Source organism: Lutra lutra, chromosome 5 (genome assembly GCF_902655055.1).
Source record: "Lutra lutra chromosome 5, mLutLut1.2, whole genome shotgun sequence".
Classification (NCBI taxonomy): Eukaryota; Metazoa; Chordata; class Mammalia; order Carnivora; family Mustelidae; genus Lutra; species Lutra lutra.
This window is the reverse complement of record NC_062282.1, coordinates 41,855,194-41,873,457: the sequence shown is the minus strand read 5'-3', so window position 1 is coordinate 41,873,457 and position 18,264 is coordinate 41,855,194. Positions and strand designations below refer to the sequence as shown.

Sequence of the window (18,264 nt, the reverse complement as noted above, 5' to 3'; positions counted from 1 at the left end):
GTGGGATAAGGACATAGAAGCAGTGCCCAATGATAGCAGAAGCCTCTATATGGAAGAGAGTAAGTTCAAATCTCATGGCCCCATGGGACCATATACACCCATTGCCAAGAGTGGCTGAAATCCAAGCAACTGTATTTGATAAATATAATAGCTATCCCTCCTGAATGTTTAAGAGCTAGCCTACATGTATTACCCTTCCCTATGACACTGAAAATGAAATGAAACTGAAGTTCAGAGAAATTAATTTATCCAACTCATACAAGATCATACAGCTAGAAAGTTGCAGCCCAATCTCAAACCCTTGGGGTGTCTGGTTGTTCAGTTGGTAGAGCTAGCAACTCTTGATCCCAAGGTCATGAGTTCAAGCCCCATGTTGGGCATGGAGCCTACTTAACAAACCAAAAGACCTCAAACCCACATTTATCCATTTTCTGAACCATTTCAGCTTTACTGAGTCTCCAGGCTGACAAAGAGGATGTCACAAAACCTATTTGGATGGAAAAGATGAATATGGTTGAGTATTCCTTTCAGAAGGCCAGTAATGGGGCGCCTGGGTGGCTCAGTTGGTTGAGTGACTGCCTTCAGCTCAGGTCATGATCCTGGAGTCCCGGGATCGAGTCCCACATCAGGCTCCCAGCTCCACGGGGAGTCTGCTTCTCCCTCTGACCTTCTCCTCGCTCATGTGCTCTCTCACTGTCTCTCTCTTCTCTCAAATAAATAAATAAAATGTTTTTTAAAAAAAAAAAAAAGAAGGCCAGTAATGGATAGGAGTAGACAATGAACTTACATGTCAGGGAAGAGGTATGTCTGAATGGCAATTCATGGCCTTGGTGGTGGAAGTTGGGTGCTGAGTCACTGTGGAGAGCTCATTCTAGGAGTAGCTACAGGTTGCTTGGCCCATGAAAGCTGGATAAGGAAGATGTGGCTTTCCTAACATAGATCTCAAAGCTGGTCCAACAGCGGAACAATAGTTAGAATGGGTTCTTCTACCATCTCTCAAACAATAAAAATCTCATTTAATGAAAGGCAGAGTTTCAGATTATTTCTTGAGTTGCCCAGAAGACAACCTGCTCTCCCAAAGAATACAGACTGCAAAAGAAATACCCATCTTGGGTTGAATTCAGCTTGTTGAAGAAGAACTAGTTGTGAAGTGGAAAGGAAAGGAACCTTGGGGAAATCAGTGACTTCCGTGAGGCAGGCAGATCAGACATCACCTTGGACATTAAGAAGGCATATGACAAAATCAGGAAAATATTAGACTAAAGTCTTCAAAGAGAGAATGACTTGGGAAGACTGGGAAGTTTGCAGAGGCAAACTTATATAAAGACACAGCCAGTCAGTAGGCATGAATAAATAGGATAAATAAGGGAAAATGGAGACATTGGCATGTGTATTAATATTTTATCAGTCACTCAGAGATGTCAGTTGGATGGTCCAATTACTGAAGGTCAGAGATGGATTTTCAAGAGATAAGCAGCACAAAGGAGCTCCAGGACACAGAGTAGATTATGACACAGGCCCTGTCCTTGAGTTGTGCACAAAACTGTCTAGCTCAGTTCTTAAAACAGAGTAGGGACTCAAAAATCTGTCATCAGAGTCAGACTAGCTTGTGGAAGGACCAAATGAAGCTTTATAAAGCAATTTTATTATGCAGAGTCTAATGAAAAAAGACTGTAATTACAATAGCATTTATTGAGTGGGTCCAACATGCTAGGCATTGGTTAAATTATCTTCCATGCATTTAATATTTACAACAACCCCAAGAAATAGCTATTATCAGTATCCATTTTTTTTTTAGCCTCCTATGAGGACAGAGAGTTGGTTACTTTGTCCTGTGGAAGGTGGTGTCTATGGACATCAGTCTATGATTCTCTTTGTACGATATTCATGAATCGGGAATTCCTACTGGAAGAGATTTCATTATAAGCGGTTTCTCTGTCTGTTCTGGTGTCCTACGAATCTTGCTCTACTCATGGAAAGACACACATCGTGTTAGTAGAGAAATCCTAATTCCCAGGTTTGTTTTCATTCTCAAGGCGGTTGACTTTGGTGCTGAGCTTTTGTGTTGTCATGACTGATGAAGATAAGAGCAGCACAGGTAAGGTGTGGAAGAGGCCCCTGGAGCTGGAGCAGGGAGACACGGCATCCAAGCCTTGCTCCAGGGCGTTGGCAGGTCACCTGCCACCGTGGAGGCAATCAGCAGTAAGCTTAAGATCAGGACTTTGGTTCAAACCTAGCTCTGTCCTTTACACAGCAAGTGACTGGGCAAGTTCATGTCAGTGACCCAACCTTGCTGCTCTGGACAGGAGTGTATCCCCCCTCCCCCACCAAAATCCATATGTTGAAGCCCCAACCTTCCAATACGACTGTATTTGGAGACAGGGCCTTTAGGGAGGTAATTAAGGCAAAATGAGATCATAAGGGGTGGGCCTGATAGGACTGATGTCCTTACAGGAGCAGGAAGAGATCCATTCCCTGCCTTCCATCTGGGAAGCTTCCATCTGGGCAGGGAAGGTAGGCACAAAGCATACAGTACGAGAACTAACTCTTAGAATCAAAAGCGCAATGAGATAAGAGCTGTGAAAGAGAAGGAGAGTAGGTGGGGAGAGCCTGCAGCATGGGAGAGAGTTCTAGAACGTTTTGAGTACTAACAGAGCCCCAGGAAGTCCAGCTTCCTAGCAGGAGTGCTCTGGAGACAGTCTTCTTAAGTGAGGTGTCAGTTTCTAAGCATTTAAAGCTAACTGAATTATTGTCACCCTTGGTCAGTCTAAGGAGGACACAGTCCTCCCACAATTCTGAGCAGACTAGATATGGATTTTTGTACTGGGGACCAGACAGGGTGATATGTGACAACTTTCTCTATCTCCCGGGTGGGGGTGGGGGCTCTTTGGTTTAGATGTACCACGTGGGAGGTGGGAAGGGAGGACTGAGGGACATTAGAGGTGCCTCTTCTCTCTACTTTTCCTCCCTGGTGAGTGTGTATGGTCTCTGTAAACCTATCCAGGTGTCGGCTAACAGGTGAGCGCTGCTTTTGGGATCACAATCTCGGTCTCTAAAACGCGGATCAGAAGCCCCGCCCATTTCCTGCCTGCCCTTCCAAGCATGAAAGGAGGTGTAGGCGGTATTTTGTGCTGAGAGCAGGTGGGCGGAAAGGTTTTCCCCAGCATCTTGAAGTGGAAGCTGGGGTTTCCTAGAGCCCTGGGAAGTCCTTTAGACTGGCTGTCCTGTACTGGGAGTGCCGGCCAGCTTATCCGGAAACCTCACGCACTCACCCCGACCCCAGTGCTCTCCTAACCGCTTCCACACCCCGGTCACTCGGTCACTCTTCCCGTCCCCCACTCCCCGCCTTGGGGGCCTCAGCACAGCAAACAAGCAGATGGAGGAAAGGTGTGAGATTATTAAGGAGGTAGAGGAATTTTCCATTAATAATAACAACAAAAAGAATAATAATGCTTCTCATGTCAGCACAGCCTTGACCAGTTTACCAAGCGCATTCCCACCTGTGATCGCTCAGCCTGGCAGAGGCGGGTGGCTGGAACCCTGGCGTTCCGATCCCCAGCGTTAGACACTGCCCCCATATCCAAGCAGGCCACTACTTCTTCGCAGACACATGCCTTTGAAGTGTCTAGGCCTTTTCTTAGGCAGGGTACCCTCAAGGGCTGCTATCTTTTCTCACGTCAATGTACACATGCCCTCTCCAATCTCTGAAACTTTTATCAAACACACTCAATTCCTGAAAAAGCGTGGGAGCAAGAAGGGGCCTTGCAGAGACCACAATGCAACTTTGTCACTAGTCCAGAGAGGTAGAAGGATTGGGTGAAGGTCACACAGCCTGGCAAAGGCAGAGCCCGGGCTCAGATATCCACGCGCACAGAGGCACGCACGCCTGTCCCTCCTCTCAATGCCCTAGGCAGCCGCAAACTCTGGTCTCCAGGGGCGTCTCGCTGGGGGGCACACGGTGGGGGGTTTTGGGAGTGTACCTGCCAACCCCATCTTACCCTTCCAGAGGGGAATGGGGGTGAGAGGAGCTCGCTGTCCTCAGGAATCCCGTGGGGGCATTCTCTCATGAAGTTGACTCTGAGTGTATGAAACTGGTCTTACACACAGGATGCCACTCGGACCCGGGACGCGAGGGACTTATCTACACCCGTGCTGCCCCGACGGAAGGAGGCACCTGTCTACCCTGCCCCGTACCTCCCACCCCCGACCCCGCGCCGCTCCGACTCCTCCTCAGCCCCCCACCCCTCTACCTCCTACTCCTCCCCTCGGGCCCCTGGATTGCCGTTCTCCTTCCCCGCCCCGCGCGGCAGCCAGTGTGGCTTCCGCGGCTCCTCTTACCCCGGCCTCGGTCCATGGCGCCGGCGGCGGTCCCCGGGCGCGCCGAGCAGGGCCCAGCGGCTTGGTTAGGGCTGGTGGCGGCCGTCGCTGCGCTCTCCGGCCCGGCCCCGCGGGAGCGCCCTCCGCGCACGTCCCCTCCCCCAGACAGGATGCCCGCCCGGCGCCCCCCCCCCCCCGCCTGCGCGCGCCCGCCCGCCCGCGCCCGCCCTCCACGCCGCTCCCGGAATAGACCCGGAGCACGCCTCGCCCCCTGGGCGGCTGGCCGGCGGGTGTCCCCGGTCCCGCACACACCCACGCCACGCCCTGCCTCGCGCACGCCCCCGCGCCCCTCCCGCGGTGGCCGGGGGACCCACTGTCAGGTTCACGCGCTCTCTCTCCGGAGCGGCCCACCCCTGCCCGGCCCGCGCGGTCTTGCGCTCTGCTAGCGCTAGGCTGCGGATGGGGGAGCTTACTGTCGCACCTTCCAACCATTTCATCTACAGACTGCCCAGACTGTTAGAACTTGTACCCCGTCCCTCCACCCCCAGGGGAATAAAAACCTGTCCCTGCAGCTGCCCCTCATTTCCTGACTCTGGGTTTATGGTCTCTACCCGACAGGTCTTGCTTGAGCACTTTCTAGTGCTGATAGTGGACAGGACACTAGGCTGGTGCACCGTCAATAATAGTGTGAGAGAAGAGCGGAATAATAAAGATCTCCAGAAAGGAAGATCGCCGAAGACAAGGACAGAGACGATTAAAAGGTGGGCAGAGGGGCGCCTGGGTGGCTAAGTGGGTTAAGCTGCTGCCTTCGGCTCAGGTCATGATCTCGGGGTCCTGGAATTGAGTCCCGCATCGGGCTCTCTGCTCAGCGGGGAGCCTGCTTCCCTCTCTGTCTCTCTCTGCCTGCCTCTCCATCGACTTGTGATCTCTTTCTGTCAAATAAATAAATAAATAAAATCTTTAAAAAAAAAAAGGTGGGCAGAGCTTGGGATATTTCCAACTTCTGAGATCCTTTGTGTATTAACGGGTGAAGAAATACCAAAACGGAGGGGTACAACGGTGTGGAAGTGAATGCTTTTAGCATACTTTTGTATGCTAGTGCAATGTAAGTGTGCTCTTTCCAAAAATTATTGGAGCATATAGAAAAAATACTGCTGTGGCCAGTGTGGCTGGGCCAGGAGTGGGATTTAAGTTTAAGTGTGTATGAAGAATGTCAACTTCTTTCATCCTATTAGTGTTATCTCTGTGAAAGCAGGTACAACTCATTTACAGACTATATCAAATGTCTAAATTGAGGACCTTTTATAATATGAAGTCCAAGCCCAGTTGTCCTCCTAGACAACCTTCCTCCCCAAGATGGGCCAAGTCTTCTGTTTTCAGTTTTGACTAGGGAACTCCTTTGACTTAGAACATCCTGGCATTGGGAACGCCTTTGCAGAGGCAGAGAGAGGAGGAATAGCTTGGGAAAGAGAAGCCTGCAACTTCCTGGCTTGGGTGTCTTTTATCCATGGCTTTTATGGGAAAGTTGTAATTAATACTGTCTTCAAAAAATTGTGTGTGTTGTCTGTAGTGTGTATGTGTGAACACGCAGAGGAAATGTGGTGTACTGAAGAAAACAATAGGATTTGAGTCTGAAAACTTGTGTGTGAGGTCTTGCTCTATAAAGTGCATAAGCCTGGCTTGCTCATTTGTGCTTGGGGAGACCTCTTACTGACCTCATAGGGCTGCTGAGAGGGCAAATGATGATACAAACCCACTTTATAAACCATAAATAGCTATAAAAATGTGAGCCATTATTATTTTCCAAGTTCCTCTTTGTTCCTGCCTACTTTTCCAATTTGAAAAGGTCAGTTTAAATTCTAAAGCAGACAACCAACAATTTAGAAGTGGATTAAGTTCCCTAAATTCACTGTTGGAACTCTGAAACCCTTGAAAACAAGGCTATAAATGGCAGTTAAGTTCCTAGGCCAGCCCATTAATACTTTTAAAAACATAATATTTCACTTGAAAGAATAAAATAATATAAAATATAACAATTGCCAAGACAGATGGAGTCTGGTAGATTTTTAAAAGAAATTTCAGACACTTTCAGGGACCTTGGAGATTCCTCAGAGAATTGGGACAGAAAAGTAAAAAGGGATAGGGAGAACTTATATGGATCTGTGGAATAATTTATGGAGTAGGATTAACTGAGCTGTGAGCTGGAGAAAATGTATAGGTGGAGGAACACAGTTCATGCGCAGTTCTGCTAAGGAGTAAGGAAAAGAATGGGTTGTGGAGGCCGGTGGTTCTGGTTTACATAATTACTCATAATGCCCACTGGGTGGCACTGTTGACTAAGTTGACTACAGCTTGGTTGCAGTCAGCATGACGTGACGGAATGAGAAACCCTGTTTGTGGGTTCCCCGGGCAAGGAATCACTCTCTCTCTCTCTCTCTGTATATATATATATTTTTTCTCTGTCCCTTTCATTTAATGGGGTCTATCATCACCATAAAAACAACACCACGTTTCATCAGTTCACTTAGGAATATGTGTTGCTTTCTGGGCAAGTTCTTATAGGGAGAACTAACACGAAGTAGGAAGGGGCTCTATCCTCAAAGAATCTGTAGTCCCGTAGAGGAGATAAATATGTACAAAATGAATGAGCAACAGATTATTATGTGAAAAGGACCAGAGGAGAGATAAAGTGCTCTTCGAGTTCATCAAGACAAGGTGAGGACTTCTTGCTAATTACGGAGGCAGCACTGGATGACTGACATTTGGGTGAGCCCACAGTGGGGGATTACATGACTGGTAGAGCAAACAGTGGGAGCAGAGCCACAGAGATGGAAGACGGCAGGACGTGCCTGCAAAGCTGTTTGGTTTGGTGCGATTGGGGGTGTCAGGTGGTAAGCGTTGGTGAAGGACTGGGATGGAGGTTGTAGATGTTCTGTTTCCTCCTTACCTTCCCATGTCTCTGCATGACTGTGACCCTCAGAGAGGATTTTTTTTTTTTCTCTGTACTAGATTTATCTGGTGCTGTCTAAAGAGTTCTGTGTGGAGAGCTCCGGGATCTGTAAAAAGATATCAAATTTGATCCTGGGAACAATAGCAGGAAGAAAGCTTTCAACTCCCCCATGCTCCCAGTCTTGTGAAAACAAATGATACTCCCCAGTCTCATTCTCAGCTTATCAGGTGGAGCTGGGAAGACCTGGGAATGAAAAATTTGGAGGCTAAAGATTCTGCGTCCCAGCAAAAGAAACATACTCTCACCTTCTACCCTGTCACCTTGCCTCTAGGTCTGTTTGCACCCCGGATACCAAAGTGAACATTCCACGACTCTAATCAAATCCCCTGTAAAAAGATGTGTTGGCTTCCTCTGCCCTCAGTGTAGAGCCCAAGTTCCTTATTATGGCGTTCGGGGTGCCTTCTTCACTGACCCCCTTTTTCATTACAGACAAGCAGCTTGGGAGACCCTGGGAAGAGTCAGAAGAACCACAGGTCAGGTGTTCAGACCTGTGTTCTGTTGCTCTGTGAATCTCAGTTCTTCGGTTGGGTCACCAATGTTTCATTTCCTTCTTGCTTCTCTCCTTGCCTCTTCCTGGTCCCCCATATTGCAAGCAGCGTGAGGATGGGTGCTGTGTTTTATTTCCCACTAAATCCCTACAGCCTAGTGCAGTTCTCGGCACCTAGTGAGTGATAGTAAGTACTGGCGAGTAAGTCCGTGAATAATTGCTCAAGGGCTCCTGGGCTTCCTTGAATGCACACATCCTGGAGGGTGCTTTTGATCCTCTGGGAGTGTTTGTTTGCTCACTTATTTGCAGGGGGAGATGAGATCGCAGTGAGGTGTTCTGCAAGCCATTGGTCTCTGTGCCCCTGCCTTACTGTGTGCTGCTGGAGGCAGACAGCCCAGCCCACTGGGCTTCTTCTGGGCCTGGGGCCCCTCTCCCCACTCCTTTGTGCAGAGTGAGCCGCAGAGCCCCCTGCTCTAGTGTCTGCCCAGGGCTGGTGGCCAGATGAAAACTTCTCTTGTTCCACTCGGCACAATGTTGCCATTATGGCCCCTACCCAGGGAAATGACACATGTCTGCTGGTCTACCCCGGGCCCCGGAAAGCAGATAGAGATCTGGGTGGTGGCTGTTGGGAGAAAGAGAAGGAGTTTCATGGCTGAAAACCCCTCCCTCCGTCACACTTTCTGGTGCCTGTTCCCTGGGCACGGGTTTCCTACCTTTACCCGGGCCACCAGGTTCGGCTTCAGTAGTGAACGGAGCCCAGTGCTCTGGTTGTGTTTGGAGGAAAAGAACTTTTGTTTTTATGCCCAAAGGCTGCATGAAAACTGTCCCCTCTCTCCGGGTCCTTTCTTAAAAACAAGAGCTCTCTTGGCTCCGTTTGTGAGGTTCCCATCCTGAAAAGCCTGAAAGGCCAGCCCGGGCATGGGCATGTGTGAGGGGTCAGGGGAGCGCTGGGTCCATGGCCAAGGAGAGCCCTGTTGTGCCCTCAGAAGGGCCAGTAGCCAGCTGTGTGGGTCAGTGTGGCCAGTGGGAACATGGGTCCCAAGAGGCCACCCTTTTAAACCTTTCTGGAAAACCCAGAAATCCAGATTTTAGTGTAAAATCTCTTGATTTAAAAAGGTTGGTAATGAATTACAGTTGCTTGAAAACATTGTGAGCTGGTCTTCATGGCGCCCACAGCTACCTTAGTGGAACCTTGAGGCAGAGTATGGCCTCATGAAGACTTCTGGGGAGTCTGTCCAGCTGGGTGCGTCCACCCCGATGGCCCAAGGTAAGGCCCAGCCCCTAACACTGCTGCAGGGGCTGCCTCTATTCTGAAAGGCTGCCCTGTGTGCCCCATCTTCACATCCATGCTGCAGGATGAGACCAGGCTGCAGAAGTCCAAAGGGAATTTCTGAATCCTGGAAATCCAGAAAAACTTTAGAGCAGAGAGGAACCGGAAATGTTAGCTAAGATGGTCTCTTCGTTGGTCAGTTACGGAAACTACAACCCAAAGCACACAAGGCCCAAGAGGCAGGGCCAGGAGTGGTGTCCAGGACTCCAGACATGATGTCACGGGAGCCATACTCCTGCCTCCATAACTGTCATTCTCTGCCATTTGTGGGACACACGGGAAGAGCAAGATCCAAGACATGATCTTCAACCTCTCTGAACCCTCGATGGCTCACCTAAAGATCATCTAAAAATCGGGGGCTAACAATAGCTTCCTCATGGGGCTTGTGAACCTTCAGTGCGACCGTGTATGTAAGGTGCTTGGTGCCTGGCCTGGCCCAGAGAAACGTCCTCCAAATTCAGCTCGCACTCTGTTGAGGGAGGGAGTTGTTGTACAGTGGCCAAATCATGGGCTTCGGGGTGAGACATCCCTGAGTTCAGGTTCAGGCTTTGCTATGTATAGCTGTGAAACCTTGAAAGAGTTACTTATCAAGAGCTCAATTTCCTCATCTGTAAAAGGAGGGTAAAAGAAGTAGCCAGAGGCTTAAATGAGATAAGTCAGGGACCCAATCCGGTGCCTGCCCCATTGTCAGTGTGACTTATTCTTGTAATCAACATGGGTTTCCTCTGCAGAGGTGGTCAGATGCTGCTGGAAATCGAGGGGATACTGAAATCGCAACCACATGCCCAGGCTGCCCCCTGCAGGGGGTCTTATGTAAATCAAACCGTTGGAAAAGGGATAGATTCTGCCAGATTTTTTGCCTTCTCTGAAAGAACACCTCATATTCTTTTTTTTTTTTTTAAGATTTTATTTATTTATTTGACAGACAGAGATCACAAGCAGGCAGAGAGGCAGGCAGAGAGAGAGGGGGAAGCAGGCTCCCCGCTGAGCAGAGAGCCCGATGCGGGGCTCGATCCCAGGACTCTGGGATCGTGACCTGAGCTGAAGGCAGAGGCTTAACCCACTGAGCCACCCAGGTGCCCCAACACCTTATATTCTTAAATAGAAGGCTAACAGAGCTTCCAGCTACTGTTACACGCAGTAGAATTTTGTGTGTATATTTTTAAAACAGTGTGCTATTTTGTTCAAAGGACAAATTGCTCAGGACAGTTTCTCCTGGTCCAGGTGGGTAAAGACCCTGTCTGTGAGTTAGATGGACAATACATTCTTTATCCACAAGAAGGCGTGGGAGACTTCACTCGAGACTCCCCTGTGAGGGTTAATTTCCTCTGGAGCCGGCGTACTGGTCACAACTGCTCTGGTGGCAAGTGACAGAATCACGCTTCAAGCCAGCTTAAACCAAAAAAGGAATTCATTCACTCAGAGGGTAACTGGGGAGCGTAAGGGATGAGGCTGGCAAACAGAGCAGTCTCCGCTTTGTCTCCAGCTCCTGACTCGTCCTTCCTCTGCTTCATCTTCACCTTCAGGTGGTCTGTCCCAGTCTGTGGCAGAGGAAGTCACGCTGCTGAAGGCCTGCCGGTCTTTAGAGGGACAGAGTGCGGCGGTGAAAGTCAGTCCTCTTTTCTTGCAGTTCCAGAACCGGCCAGAGGGGGCACTGTAGTCCGGGTAAACCACCTGATCTAGGAAAGCGGCAGATGCCCAGCGGTCAGGAGGCCCCTTGCCCCGCAGCCCAGTACTGAACCTGAAGTACACCATTCCGCCCTTACCGCCGTGTGAAGTAAGTTCACCCCGGCACAATGTTACCATTATGGCCCCTACCCAGGGGAAGGGTTTTTCATTCCTATTTTGCAAGCTGATTTCACGTGGTATATTAGTGTGCTAGGGCTGTCCAAAAAAATCCCACAGACTGGAGGAAGGGTCGGGGGAGAGGGGCTTAAACCATGGAAATTTATTTTCTCACAGCTCTGGAGGCTGGAAGCCCAAGTTCAAGGTGTCCTCCGAGGCCACCCTCCTGCTGCTTCTTCACATGGGCTTTCCTCTGTTACCTGGTGTCTCTGTGTGTCCCAATCTCTGTTCTTATAGGGTTACCAGGCTAGTTGGAGTAGGGGCTGCCCTAGGCGCCTCACGTAAAGGCCCTCCGTCTAAATACAGACACATTTTGAGGTACTGGGTGTTAAGGCTTCAACATAGGAATTTTGGGGTGACAAGGGTAGCCCACACCCCACGCATGGTAAATGGAGAGGCTGGGAGTAGCACTCAGGGAATGCTACTGTCCCTGCTGCAGCTCATCATGGCACCCATGAAGACAAAGGCTCTACAGCCCGAGGTGGCCGGGAAGGAACTGTATCCAATGAACACTTTTCAAGGTCCAGGGACCTCCTGCCAGCACAACCCCTGGGAAGCAGCCAGCGGTACGAGAGTCTTGGCTGGCTCTCTGAGGTGGGCAGGGGTCAGTCAGACCCTGCTTGATTGTCAAAGTAGTTTGTGGTTTCTTCTCTGTGCAGCATCTTCTGATTGTTCTCCCTTCTGCTTCTTAAAGCCCAGTCATCCTGAAGGGACTGAGGGAATACAAAGCTTCTCCCCTCCCACTTCTGTCAGAGCAATTCCCAAAGTACGGAATTCAGACTCTTGCTGGAAATGTGGGGTGGATTTCGGTGTTCCACAGACCGCCATATCTGAGGAGTTACCAATTGATTTGCATTTGTGTTAAAAGCATATCCCTGGTCCTTATAAATCCATACTTTCCCTGATATTGCTTTAAAATAGAGATATCAGGTATGAGTCAATTGAAAGAAAAATATCAGGCAAATAGCCATTAAGAACAGAATCTGATGACAATTGAGAAGGTTGTGTTTGAGCAACTAAAATTTGGGAAACACTTTTGGTCATGGGCCAATTGGATCATTGACCCAATTCTTCTGCACACTTGGCCTTAATTTGCCCTGAGGACTAACCGTGTGTGTGTGTGTGTGTGTGTGTGTGTGTGTGTGTGTGTGAGAGAGAAGAGAGAGAGAGAGAGAGACGGCAGGCCTTTACTCTCTCCCGTCTGTGTTCTTGTGCCCACCATCTTGGATCAGGGCAGGTGAAGAGGGTGTGGGTTCCTGGGCGGGTAATGAGAGGCTGGCCCTCATCTTCATAGCTTCAGGATTTTATTTATTGAAAGTCTCAGCCCAGGGCTCTTGCATGGGTTGGCAGCAGCTCGTGGCTCAGTATATAAGTAGGTATTTATCATTGTGGAGGCAAGATTTTGAGCACCTTGAAGTTTGATGTGAAATGAAGCATTTCAAACTTAATTCCACATGGGGTATTCACGGAGTTGGCATGGTTCTGTGAAGTTCATTGCTATGGATTTTAGCAAGGCTTTCCCCTCCTTGAACTTCAAGGCCTTCTCCTCCACGTGTGGCTCTGTTCAGTGGCCAGCGGCAGCTGCTGACCCCTTCCACAGCTAGCCCCGTGTTTCTGCTCCAGGGGCCTGGTGAGGATGACGGGCCCCAGTGCAGGTGAGCTGGCTGCTTGTTCTCCTCTGCTCAGATGCTCAGGGAGCCTGCTTCCACGGCTGCGAAGAGCGGCCATTGTATTGACTTTAAACTCTCAGATTCTGTGATTTCTGCACTCTCCCCTTTATGTTCTGCTTTATTAATGTGAGGTTGCCCCCCAGTGGTTCAAAAAGGTCATGTGCAGGGAGAAAAGGTTCCCTTCTCCAACTTCAGAAAGGCTGGCTCCAAGGTGTTGGCAACTTGTCCATAAAAGGAAGAGGGTTTAGAGCAGCACTTCCCTAACCTCACTATGTGTGTGAATCACCCAGCAGTCTTAGTAAAATACAGATGTGGATCGAGTAAGTCAGGGGTGCGGCCTGAGATTCAGCATTTCTCACAAACTCCCAAGGGGACTCCACAGCAGCTGGTTCGGGATCACAGTCAAAGGAACAAGGCTCAGAGCAATTTTCCCTGCATCTGGTGGGTTAGCAACCACAGTGCAATCCAGACAATGTCCACAAAGCCTGAATGAATGGGAGGCATACAGTCTCCCTGCATGTTCTGGACCCTGCCTGCCTTCTCACTACTTCTCCTCCTTCCCCCCACCCCCGAATTAACTGAGCCACCCAGGCCCCCCTCCCCTCCTCCCTTCTTCCAGTCTCATTCTCCCCTTCACTCACTCCTCTCTGTCTTCTCTGGAGGATTCAGTTCCTCAAATACACCAAACTCTCACCAACCACAGTGCCTTTGCACATGCTGTCTCTGTGCTTAGAGTGCCCCCACCCCTACTTTTCCCTTGCATACTTTGTTTTCATCCTTCAGTGAGTATGTGAAGCCTGTCCCTTTCTGCTCCCCTCTCTGGTGCTCCATTTGTTGTCTGTGCAGCTGTTATCTTTCTGTGTCATCTCCTTTGCTGTTGCTTACCTACAGTCTGCTCCCTCCTCTAGGCCAGAGCTTCATGAGAGCTCATACTGCCTTACACCCTGGTGATCTTCAGTGCTCCTGCCTCCCCCACCAGAGGCTCAGTAAGTATTTGCTGGGTGTGTGTGTAGGCAGGGAGCAAAGGAGCATTCTTTAGTGTCCTTTTGTACATTTGAGCCACCTGGGTGGAGGGGCCATGTTGGGGATAATTCTTAGAAGACTCATATGATGGGAGGTCAGGAAAGGATATACTTTTAAGCCACATCTCATCTTCAAAGATGTCAGAAGTGAGATAAGTGTTTATCTTAGGATAGAAATAGGACGTACAGTAGAAATAGAGTAAGTCTCACATTTCTTAGAGTTATTTCCAATGAGTTTGTGAAACTTTGGATTAAACAAAGTTACTGTAGAGCTTTGTGGGACATTTTGGCAATGTACATTGTGGGTCTCTAAGGACAGGGATAGTGACTGTGGCAGGGACACTGTGATTCACTTATCCAGAGGCCCTTCCTTGTCTTCCCATCTCTTTTCTTTCTCTGCACAGCACTTGCCACCCACTATCGAGGCTCAAAATGCCAAATACTCAACTTCCAGCCTTCTTGCAAGCAAGGGCATGAACCTGTTCCATAGCTCTGCTGGTGCGACCTGAGAAGTCTACTGAGGTCTTCTGGGATAGTTTACTGGTCAAAAGAGACCCATAAAGGGAAATTTCTTTCCTGCATTTTGTTGTGGTGTGAAGACACAATGCCTGGAGCCACGGCACCATTTTTGCAAACATGAGGGGTCCCATCTCGGGACAAAAAAAGCCACTGTACTGAGGATGGGGGAGTGGAGAGATATGGAGAGCCTGGGCTCCCAATGGCATCCCCAAACTCTTGAACTGATTAGCCCTGCACTTGGATTCCCAGTTGCGCAGGACAATATGGACTCTCATTGTTTAATCACTTTTAAGAAGGTGCTCCTTACTTGCAGCTGAAAGCATCCTGACTGCTAAGAGGGGCTAAGCTGGTCTCTCTAAGCCCATACAGGCTAGAGTTGGCTTCTGGCTCCATCATGGTAATTATAAGTCCTCCTGAAAGCTGTTTCCTCATCCGTGAGATACAAAGAATTATTCTTATTTCCTCCCTCTTGTTTGTTACAGAAGCTGACATGACACGATGGGTGCCAAGTCTTAAGTGGAGAGCTCGGCACACTGTCAGTACTTAGTAGCGAGCTACTGTTATTCTGGTGAGTTTCTGGATCAGAGCCATATTTGTTGGCATGTCCTTCACCGTCTTGCAGAACCCCGCGTTCTGCAGGACACACTCTGGGTGATGCTTACCTTGTCAAATTTTCTTAATTTACAGAAGGAGAAACTGAGGCCAAGAGAGAGCTGCTCCCTAGACTCTTTTATTTTGGAAAATGTGTACGGTTCAGCCTCTTCCCATATCACACATTTCCACTCACACCAGAAACAACAGAAGGACACGGGTCTGGGTTGGAATTATGTGCTTTTATGGGAAACAAAAATACCCAACAACAATAACAAAAGCCTTTCATCTTGCCAAGTTCTCAACCGGTGATAATGAGGCAGTTTCAATGATTGCGTCTGGCTGGGGACATTTCTAAAGGGTCAGGACAGTTGAAAGACACTGGCCAAAAGGAGAGTTGCAGAGAGGGTTGACGTTTTAAATGAGAGAATATTAGACCCCCTTCTGGCCCCTCACCCTGTCACCCTTTCAAGTTACAGTCTCCTCTCAGTTTACAGAGATCCTTCCTGAACTTCGCTCAAATGCAATCTCTTCCAGAAAGTTCCTTGGTCTGCACCAACTTGCATCTGCTCTCTCGGTAATCCCACAAACACGTTCTCACGCCATCTCCATCACTTCCTGCCTTACTTCCATCACGTGTGAGTCCATGTCCGAGGACACCCAGTGCTAGCAGGCATGCCCCCCAGTCCAGATCCCGTGTTGATCATCTCAGTGTCCCCACCTCCCTCCCCCTTCAGTGCTCAGGATACAGCAGGTGCTCAGCATCACAGGGGCTCAGTGAGGGTTCGCTGGATTGGAGTCAGTTCTCTATTTGCCAGGTCACGACACCAGCCTCTTGAGAGTCATAATGGTTATTTCCACTTCTTCGTCTTCCCTCCGTGACCTCAAAATGATCTACATCAAGGCATCTCCGGGGAGGAACAGACCCCACCACACATTGCCAACTGGGGGCTGGGGGTCAAAGGTTTGGGGAAGGGAGGAGAGAAGTTAAAGTCAAGCTTTCATCGCTGTTCAAGAAGGCCAGAGGGCAGGAAAGGCAGCCGCTGGGGAAATCCAGGGTGGTCATGAGCACTGTTGGCAAATGCTTCATTTTGGAATTCCATAAGCAGCCATTCTTCCAAAGGTTTCCCCTATGAAACATGGCCAACTTTGCAGTGGGAGCCAATGACTGGTGAGGGACAGCTTCGGTTGCCTTCTAGCCCAGGGGCCTGCAGACGTAGACCAGGAGGCTTTCTTTGGGACATGGCCTGTATTATGTTTGGTGGGGAGTTAGAGGTTGTCTGTCTAGCTGTTCTGTTGGAACTGTGATGGGAAAGTTAGCCCTGTGGTGTGTTGAGTTGTCAGGCACATAGATCGTAGTAAGGCTGTAATAATGGGCCCATCCTCTGAAGGGGGGAAGGGTTAGGAGGTGCTGGGGGCAGTGAGGGTGAGAGGAGGGTTGCAAAAGGTCCTGTAGCTCCAATTCCAACAGGTGCCCTGCTCTGGCTCCTGTGGCCGGCTCCCATGCCTTCCCTCTCATCTCCACATTGGGGCCAGGCAAAGGGACCAGTTGGAAGTGGTGGAGGGAAGGGAAATGACTTTTCTCCTCCTACCATGAGACTTGGACAAGGGAGAAGTTAGGGCCAAGGGCAGGAGGAGGAGGACTGAGAAGCTGCAGAGAGGCCCAGGCCCGAACCACTTCATTTGCTGCTGTAGTGAGTAGATCCAAGGCCCACACAGCTAAGGGCATCACCCCTAGAGAGCACCGAACTCCTAACTGGGGGAGATGGGAGAATTCTTCACGGGCTCTCCATGGCGCTCGGTGACTTTGGGAGATCACTGTGGATCCTCCCGTGGGAGGGCCCCTCTGGGGCCAGTAAGGTGTGAAACTGCCTGGTCAGCATCCACCCTGGAGACTGGGGAGAGAGCCGAGAAGCAGAGAGAAGAGAGACTTCTTCAGGCACCTCCTTTAGGAAAGAGAGTTGGACCTTGGGGACTCAGGTTAGGACAGATGTTTCAGTATAAAAAGGATCCCCAGTAAAAGGATGGGAGTCTCCTCAAATCCCTTCCCGAACCCCAGAGCACTTAGAAAAGAGAAAGTAAGGAGCATAAAAATATCTCGATGACGTGGGCTTGCCTGACAGTACAGAAAAGCAAGTCTCATGGCTGGCAGTGTGTCCCATTACACAAGAGAGGATTATACCGAGCTTCAGTATAGAGATTTTACATGTATCTTTATATAAATGCATATATATTTATAGAGCCTCTGCCTAGAACAGCCGGGCTTGCTTCTTCAGTTCATTCCTCTTCCAGAGGGCCAGCCGGTCAAACTCCGAGATGGTCATGCCGAAGACCTGGTAGAACTCCTCCTGGGACAGGTGGCGCTGAAAGGAGGTGGGAGGGCACAGAGAGGGAATAGCTTGAGGATGACAGGTGGAGACTGGGGGCAGGTGCAGGCAGAAGGGGACGTTGGGTGTTTCCTCTGGCTGTGCCGTGCTTGGCACAGACCCGAAGACGTGTGGGATGAGTAGTCGGTGAATTCGAGACTGTGTGCAAGGATGTTTCCCGGGAGGGGCCTCTGTAGCTGGTCTATGGGGGCCTCCCCTGCCTGGACTTAGGTGGGAATTTGGCTTCACCTAAGTGCCTCTCGATGCATCCTGGAGGACCTCACCCATCTGCATCCGGCTTTTTGCATTCTGTGCCCCGGAATGTGTATGAATTAATAGGATTCTTCCTAACTTTGGGAGTAAAGGGGGGCGTGGCCAAGATTTTAGGGTGTACTTTCTCTTATTACTATTTTTTACAAATGAGCTGGAAGGTTATTCCTTTTTCCAGTCAATGAAAAAAAAACAAAACAAAACAAACCTGCTGTTCCTACTTTCTATCCACTGAAATGTCCTTTCATATCTATCTTACATGAAAACAAATATACCATATAATGAAACATCGTTCTGCCTTCCTTGGCAGGTTTCCCCCCTCCTTTCTGCCTGTTCTTCCTCCTGCCCTTTCAAACAGTCTTGAAGGTTGATACATTGTCAAAAGCTCTCCCAGTTAGAAATATATGGCACCTGAAATGTGGCAAAATGTTAACAATTCGCATTTAGGCCAAGGGCAGAAGGATGTTCACTTCACTCTTCTTGCAACTTTTCTGAAGGTCTGAAATTCTTCAAAATAAAAATTTAAATTCTGTTTGAAGAGAGATATGTAGGGTATATATCCTCCCTGAAAACCTACGGGAATCCCTGAGATGATCTGTTGGTAGCAATCACGTTAGCTCATTGAGTATTGAAGGAGATTGATTCCCTGAGAATTAGGTATATGGCCACACCATAATGAGCCAATTCTCTGACCTATGTGAACTAATATTTTGGTCACATTTCTGGATCTTGAAGCAAAGGTAACTTTGATACTTTTGATAGATATCATTGGTTGCTGGAGGCTTTGAGCTGGTTTTTCAATACCTAAGAGCATTTAATAACACCAGCAATTCCTTG

The 18,264-nt window shown here is 49.2% G+C and overlaps 2 protein-coding genes across 10 annotated transcripts in view; both read right to left on the bottom strand.

Annotated features, from left to right (window-relative positions):
* Positions 1-4,495, bottom strand: part of AFAP1L1 (actin filament associated protein 1 like 1) — a 60,118-nt gene extending 55,623 nt beyond the window's left edge. For both annotated transcript variants that reach the window (XM_047729757.1, XM_047729756.1), the window contains exon 1: positions 4,339-4,495. In XM_047729757.1, coding sequence (XP_047585713.1) covers positions 4,339-4,354 — 16 coding nt within the window. In that variant the 5' untranslated portion in view covers positions 4,355-4,495. The remainder of the gene's footprint in view (positions 1-4,338) is intronic.
* Positions 4,496-15,014: 10,519 nt separating this feature from the next.
* Positions 15,015-18,264, bottom strand: part of ABLIM3 (actin binding LIM protein family member 3) — a 110,038-nt gene continuing 106,788 nt past the window's right edge. For all 8 annotated transcript variants that reach the window (XM_047731399.1, XM_047731397.1, XM_047731401.1 and 5 more), the window contains one exon: positions 15,015-17,154. In XM_047731399.1, the coding sequence (XP_047587355.1) occupies positions 17,041-17,154 (114 nt within the window). In that variant the 3' untranslated portion in view covers positions 15,015-17,040. The remainder of the gene's footprint in view (positions 17,155-18,264) is intronic.